Source organism: Triticum dicoccoides, chromosome 6B (genome assembly GCF_002162155.2).
Source record: "Triticum dicoccoides isolate Atlit2015 ecotype Zavitan chromosome 6B, WEW_v2.0, whole genome shotgun sequence".
In the NCBI taxonomy this organism is placed as follows: Eukaryota; Viridiplantae; Streptophyta; class Magnoliopsida; order Poales; family Poaceae; genus Triticum; species Triticum dicoccoides.
In genome coordinates, this window is record NC_041391.1 from 497,928,602 (window position 1) to 497,936,692 (window position 8,091).

General features: G+C 50.2%; 1 protein-coding gene across 1 annotated transcript; it reads left to right on the plus strand.

The window, feature by feature from the left end:
* The first annotated feature begins 976 nt into the window (after positions 1-976).
* Positions 977-1,961, plus strand: LOC119326035 (ethylene-responsive transcription factor ERF038-like). The gene has a single exon (XM_037599743.1). The coding sequence runs from the start codon at positions 1,078-1,080 to the stop codon at positions 1,768-1,770; it is 693 nt and encodes a 230-aa protein (XP_037455640.1). The 5' UTR covers positions 977-1,077; the 3' UTR covers positions 1,771-1,961.
* Positions 1,962-8,091: the final 6,130 nt, after the last annotated feature.

Consider the following 8,091-nt stretch of genomic DNA (forward strand, 5'->3'; position numbering starts at 1 on the left):
GCGGTAACATAAGGTTTCACATGACTCGTCGCCGACAAGGTGGACGAGGTGTTGTTCTCGGTGATGGTGGTCATCCATCAGAGCCGCATGAGGCGTAGCAATTGCTAAACTCTCGGGATCCGATTCCAAATCGATGGACTGGGACTTATGTGGGGGCCAAGGGGCAATGGCATTGTCTGCGGAGAAAATGAAGCCAATTCTAAATCGAGGGATGTGGTCGTGCAAGATGAGAGAAATTTGGGCTACATATTGCATAACGTGGAAGAAAGACCTGGTGAGACTCTGGTGATGAAAGAGAGGTCGAAAACATACAAAAAGTTTGCAAAATTGTTGGAAGATTTGACAAAACCCTTGTGTCCAAACTCCCAATTGCAAAGCGGGGCACACGTTGTTGTCTGTCACACTAGAACTTCTAAAGATCAAGGCGAAGCCATACTTGACCATGTCAAGTTTTGTGGCCAGCATGCATAAATCCAAGAACCAGGCTCAAGCTTGGTGAGGCCCATCAGTTTTGTTCTCTGCTGTTGTTCCTTTCTCCCCCGTGCAGAAAGGCGAGGCTCATCACTCACCAGTTGCTTGGAAGCTAGTCAATTGATCTCAGTCCCTGTACAGTACTACGTGCTTTCATCACCGATCCTGCAACTGCAACGCAGTTGAGTTCACCTTACCGTATCTGTCTTAGCAAGTTAGCCGTGATCATATCGATTCTCACAGCCGCAGTGAGTAACACATGGCCCTCCCACAAAGCCGCGTCATCTTGCTTAACTAGCCTTTTTTACTACTAATATATAGACATATTCTGCATAACAATCACATTTCCTCGCCTCCTCGGGAACGCAAAAACAAGTACTGTATACACGTTCCACTCACAGTCCCTGCTTTGACCCTCTCGCTAAATTAATACTAATCCGTTGCGCACCTGACACTACAATACCAGTATATATCTCGCTCACTCTTAAGCCCTGAGGCGTAGCAAGTGACAGGCATACACCAAACAGTCTGACTGTTTGAGATTGCGAGCCGTGACCACTGTGTCAAGTTCTCCTCAGAACCACCACCACCACCACGTACGTACCCATGGAGGAGAAGGGTGCGCTGTCGCCGGCGTCCAGTTCCTCCACCACTTGCAGCAGCCTCGGCTCCGGCCCCAGCTCCCCCCTCACGACGTCGTCTTCTGACGACTCGAGCGGCGGCGGCGGCGGCGTCGTTGCTGCCGCGGGCAGCAGGAAGCGGCCGCGGCGGGACCTGAAGCACCCGACATACCGCGGCGTGCGCATGCGGGCCTGGGGGAAGTGGGTGTCGGAGATCCGCGAGCCCCGCAAGAAGTCGCGCATCTGGCTCGGCACCTTCGACACCGCCGAGATGGCCGCGCGCGCCCACGACGTCGCCGCGCTCTCCATCAAGGGCCGCGCCGCCGCGCACCTCAACTTCCCGGAGACCGCGCACCAGCTGCCCCTCCCCGCCACCGCCGCGCCCGAGGACGTGCGAGCCGCGGCCGCGCTCGCCGCGCAAATGGACCGCGCACCAGACGCGGACGCCGTCGAGGACACATACACCAAGGTCGAGGAGCCAGCGCCGGCACCTGCAGCGGCAGCGCATGCGGTGCCGGACGACCACATTCTTGACCTCGCGCTCTTCGACCTGCCGGAGTTCCTGCACGAGTTCGGCTTCGCGTTGCCTCCCTCCACGTATGATGCGTACTCATGGCACGACGTCGGGGCCGAGGACTTCCGGTTCGAGCCGGCGCCGTTGCTGCTCTGGGAGCACTAACGATCCGTGTCGTGTGACGAGCAGCTAGGGACCGGGCCGGCAACACGCGGCATGCATGTCAGTTCCAAGTTGGGTTTATGGTGATGATCTGCATGCGGCGTGTTACCGAGCACACTGGTAAAATCGACTCCTGCGTGGTGTACTAACATGGGCAACTGCGATAGAATCGCAGGCTAAAGATAGTTTGTGGATTCATATCTTCTGAAAACTGAATAAAGCTCAGCTACTTTACATCGTTATTTGTGCCACATACTCTTAAACTTGCTTCTCTGGTGTTTGTTGTTCATATGTGGAGTCTATTTCCCCATCCACATTACCAGGAAAGGTATTCCTGATCGAAAATACTGGCCAACTTATCTTGCAGTGACACTGCATGCAGTTTTGTGTGCATTTGCTATTCATCTTGCCTGAAATTCCGATTAGGGATGATCGCTTTTGGGCGAAGCACAAGGCAGAGACGGAAGTGCCGCGGCAAGGCCGAGCCAGGAGCGATCCGGAGTTAGGGCAGACATGGCAGCGGCGTTGCTGGTGGAGGAGAGTCGGAGGTTGATGGGTTCAGGTGCCGGGGTTTGCTTCGAAGTCGCCAACGACGGAGATTGTGCCGGGGTTTAGAGGTCTGGCCGGGGCGTCAGCAACACGTTGAGGGGTGGCGAGGCATGCGCGGCATAGCAGTCGACCGCTGGGTGGCGACAATAGGCAGTTAGGCCGGCGCCAGGCGTCGATTGGCGACAGCATCGGAAGGTGGAAGAAGAAACTACACACTTAAATCTATGAAGAAACTTCCCACACCGTTACCATGGGAGCCACTCCTAGAGGTGCGGGTAACAACGGCGCATCATGCTTCTTGATTGAAGCGTCGGCACCCTTACTCGAGACGACCATCTCTGTTTCGAACGATTTTTTTTATTAAGTTCTCGAACGAAATTGATGTACACACGACATGACAAAGTTGTCGAAAAAGAGAAAGGAAGTAATGACGATTGGGAGAGAGTCGGCCAACAGTAGAATGGAAGGACGATTGTTTCCCATAACAACTTTGTTATTTCTTAGTCGCCTGAGAAACAACTATTTCTATTTCTAAGTCACCTCTAATAATCATCTTATCTTTTTTTGGCGAAAAGGCTAGCACATGCCCCTAAAAAAACATCCTTACAGAAACTGCAAAATACATCCAAATACTTGAGGGCCAAAGTTTTGTTTCCGTCTCAGCGGAACAAACTTCAGGTCTTGCTGTTTAGGTTTTGGATGCCTCCGTCTCAGCGGCGGCGGCCCTCGGCAAACTCCACGGCGATGCCTTCAAGAAGGGAACGACGCATATATCGCCGCCACTAACGGCCTTAGCAAACGCCGAAGGCAAGTTTTCACCCAGATTAGTTCGAAGGGATCCAACTCTCGTGCACGGGCCGCCGTCACCACCAGCACCACCAGGCGAAACCCTGGAGCACTGGCAGATCAGCGGGCCGCCGGCACCACCGCATCCAGATCGCCGGCCACGTCGGGCTGCCGCCATCCCCCGCGCCGTCTGGGTCAGAGATGGAGCCGCCGACCGCGCACAGGGACCACCGCCGCCTGCACACGCCGGAGCGCCGCCGAGAGCCCAGCGCCCGCCATCGCTTGCCGAGGGCCGCCGCCGCGCGCCCTGAGCGGACTCCCACGCACACCAGAAAAAACTGCCGTCGCCCCCAAGCCCGCGCCGCCAACCACCGCCGCGATCTGCCCACTCCAGATCCAGCGAGTCGTGGGAGAAGAGATCCCCCGCCGGCCCGGTCGGCGCGAGGAGGAGAGGTCGGGGGAGGGACGAGGACGCGGCGGCGCTTGGGTCCCGCCCCCCCCCCCCCTCGCCGTGCAGGGGCGACACGGGAGGAGTCGGGAGGAGAACGGCAAATCTTTATCGATCTATTGGAGCCGGAGGACGAAGACGTACAACCACGCTGTCTGCTCCACACCAACAAATGGCTGTTTTTTTACTGGAGCCAAGGAGGCCAACAATCTACCGGCGGAGGAAGATGATGGCTGGGGAGGCACCCTAGATGGGTTTTGGGGCTTTACAATGTTTAAGAACCATCTGATCTAGACACGATTTATATGCAATTATCAAAAATATATGAAAGTACTCCCCCGTAAAGAAATGTAAGAGCGTTTAGGTTATTAAAGTAGTGATCTAAACATTTTTGTATTTCTTTACCGAGGGAGTATATAGTAAGAAGGTGCCGATGGGACGGTCTTGTCGACCAACAAATGACTGTTTCTTAATCAACAGGGCTGTAATTATACCTTCGTTTAAAGTGTCGCCAAATTCCCGCGTTGTTTATATGCTCTCCCACATGCACGCTACATGTAAAAGGCCTAGTTGGAGCCAAAGAGGCCGTGCTATATACCAGCAGCTCTCTCTCCAGACAAAACGGTACTACGGCAGCAGGTCCTGGTGGTACATGAGAGAAGGAAGGAAATGTTACCAGGTTCAACCCGATCTGATCATTTCTTAACACCAGCGGCGTAGATTAATGATGTGCGAACACGACATAGATACATAGCCCAGGCTTACCAAAGCCACAAATAGAACAGATCAATATACCTAGTGCAGGTAAGATATATACGACTACTATACAGTCTCTACCACAGTATACATTTCATCCCGCGTGTATAGGTCCCCACAGCCACGCGCGCGCGACACAAAACAAAGCGCAGAGCAGTAGAGCCGTACGTACGTGCCCCAGTGAGGCAGTGACGCAATGCAATCATGCCATGCGTTGCGCGCGAGAGAACATTACCGGAACGAGCTCAGTAGCACCGTCTGTCGTGCCACTTGCCTGCCCTAATCTGTTACCAGCTCACCGTTTCAGGAAAAAATTAGCCCCTGCCCAAACACGACGATCGATCTAACGGAATTCCCTGAACCGATGTTGACCGTGCCGACAGCCAGATCCCAAACTAATGCCAGTAGGGCATAGTTTATGGAGGAGTAAGGTGCAGTCTGTTGCCGAGTCCACTCCGTCCCGTCCATATGGCGTGCCAGTTTCATCGGGTGGCGCTACTTCAACGCTTCCTATGTTAATAAAATCCCATTTGCATTTGCATTTGCATGTGTGTAAGATGCGCATGAGTTTCACAGATGTACATGCACAAACATGAATGCAAGTGCAGCTCGAGATCTGTAGTACGCAGAGGCCTCCATCGAATACTGTACGTGTGTTGGATTGGATTCCATTAGTTCCAGCATGAATAATGCACGGCTAGTGAAGATCGTTTGTCTATACTATACCAGATAGATCTAGAAAGCGTAGATGCATGCGAGTATACAAGACCGCCACAGGCTGTAGTAGTTGTTGATCGCGTACTCACTCGATCAGAGAGATCGATCTTGCGCCCAAATTGAATACCGGTGAGAAAGGTGACAGCTAGCTTACCTCGTGTTCATGTCGCGCAATAGTCTGGGGCTCATGTGCAGCTAATTCTAATCTAAACAAGTTGTAGTTAAGCCTTTATTTCGCATGTGCATGGGCAATTATGGCATTTCTCTTCTCATTACCCTATACACTAACACTGTTTGTTTACTGCTCGTCATGATTCACGCACATATTCGTGTCTCTCCTTTGTCCAAGTATGCCGTTAAGTTCCTAACGACCTGCGTATGCATATGCAGTAGCATGGATCTACATATTGAATTACATATTCGTGTCTCTCCTTTGTCCAAGTATGCCGTTAAGTTCCTAACGACCTGCGTATGCATATGCAGTAGCATGGATCTACATATTGAATTTCTATTGGGCTTGAGTGCGAATAATTCTGCCACTTTTTGGCTTTAATCATGCATGCACTGCACTCATGCATGAGAAACAATGACCTGTATTTTTAGTGCCCCGGAGGCGTCAGCCAGCGCTGCCTTAGCTCTTTTAAGCGTAACAAACCTACATGCTAAAGCAAATCCAGTTCGCTTTCTTTAACATGAGTGTGTAGATCTCCGGGTACATATATATCACCAGGCGGCGCATTGTGCCCCTAATTAAACGTACCATATCCCCTGCCCATGAGCCGCATGCATGCAAAAGGATCGGAATTAATTAGCTATAGTGGCCTAATCATGCTTGTCACAGGGCAGATCAAGCTGCAAATTAAATTAAACGGGCACTCGGAAAACAAAAGCTAGCATTACGAAAGATGACAAAACACAGGACGACTTGCAGATGCAGGATATATACAAGGGGAGAGGACGAGCTACACGTGTGGTTACTTGTTAATTTGGCGCTGCTAATTTCCGGAGCTTGTTAACTTGATACTGCGTAGCGACAGTATCTCTGCGGATTTCATAAAGTAAGATTGCGTTGCTTCTAAATTAAACCAGCCGCTACCCTATTTAAGCACAAATTGCGCACCCAGTTGCCAGGCCCCCCTACAATTAGTCAAAACAATTCAAAGCAATGTGTCTTGGCAGTTCTTCATTTTAAATCCATCCATCACCACCCTTTTGGGTCTTGGCCTCCCGCCTATCCAATTCCTTCCTCTTTTGGGGGACCCGAATTATTAGGTGATCGATCCATCCATGAGCCTCATAGCTAATCATCACTACCTAACAATTAGCTCGTCTTCCGAAGAAATGACCAGTAATCAAAACCCTTCTAGTGAGCCACTGTGCTCACCGATGCCCAACTGGTCACTACAGTCTACAGGTACAGGGTCAAGTCCTTACAAGAAAGATGAAGGTGAAACGAACAACCTACGTGATTAGCCTTTAATTTGTTCATCAATAATTTATGTAATCCACCTTCTTCCACCATGAACAACAGTGATGATGATGCTCTTATTGGTACGGGTCCTTTGAGTTGTCAACACTCAACGGTGCCCTACCGTCTGTTGTCATATGCAAGGCAAGCGTGCTTCCAGGCATTTGGAACGTCCATAGATAAAATATATAGTAGTACAAAAAAGGGCCTGATCATTTATTTATTCATGTAGGGTGGTGGTTAAGGCAGCAACGTCTTGGATAACAAGGATCAGCAGTGATCTTGGAAAGCTTCGCTCAATATTATGCTAGGAGCACGTAGTAGTACCAAGTTGGTCCTTGTGCCTACAGAGTTGCAGTTGAATATCGATCAAGTGTATTGTATTGGTAGGCGGCATTTTGCTGTCCAGCCGCCAGCTGGCGCCCGTTACAGCGGAAGAGACTGTGCGTCGCCTTGCCTGTCTGGTAAGAGGAATCAGGAGGACTACCCGGGAGAAAATTTGTACAGTAGCTCCGTCAGAAACTGCAAAGCAGAAGGACGGTGTACGAGCGTACGGTGTGAGAGTGAAAGGACGCATACCAAAACCTGTACTGTAAGGAAGGCCATTATGGTGTCCGTGGAAATTACATGCACGACGATGTCGACGAATGGGGTTTGCCCGGGCTCAAGGCTCAAGCGTACGACTAACATGTTCGACACGTACAATGCAGCGGTGCACAGGAACCGTTTGATTCCGATAGGCCTGCCTAACGCTAGAAGATGCATGCATGGGGTCCTTGGCAGTTCAGCTAGAGCAACATGACGATGGAAGGGTCTTGGAGAGCTGCTTCATCTTCTTTCTTTTCGGAAGCCATCTTCGTTCAAGCAATCTCCACTGAAAGGGCCATTCAGCCTGAAGCTCGGTTCATTTTTCTCTCTGCTTCAATTGCTCGAGCATACCATTCTTACTGATGGCGAGAGAGACATACGCGAAATCATCCTCTGCCAATGACATTGTTGATAGCCCCACGTACAATTGCACTGCGCTGTACGCCGGCATGTGGCACTGGCAGATCTCTTCATTGTTCAAGTGTCGGATCAGAAAGGGTCATTAATATTGTTCTTTCTCCCAGCAAAGTAGCTCGTCACTTCTCCTATTGATCAGAAAGGTCATTAGTCACGATCTGTCAGCAGCCCCAGCCCTCCTACTGCATCACATGTATAGCTTTTTTTTTTTTTGACTGCATCACATGTATAGCTTTTTTTTTAGGGGTACATCACATGTATAGCTGACAGAAGAAGCAGTCCGCGATTCCTATTCGGCGGATAGCGACCCATGCACCACCTCCTCGGTATGGGCTCGGGCTGGCCCATACTGGATTTTTTCCCACTTGTTTTTTCTTTTTCTTCCTTTTTTCTTCTTACTTTTTCTTTTTTTCTTTTTTTAAATTGCATGAATCTGTTTTTCACTTTGTGAAAAAATTGTGAATTTGCAAATAATGTTTTAATTCCCGAACATAATTTTCAAGTTTGTGCACATTTTATGAATTTGCGACAACTTTTCCGAATTTGTGAACATTTTCTAATTCGTGTATATATTTTTTGAATTTTTGAACAGTTT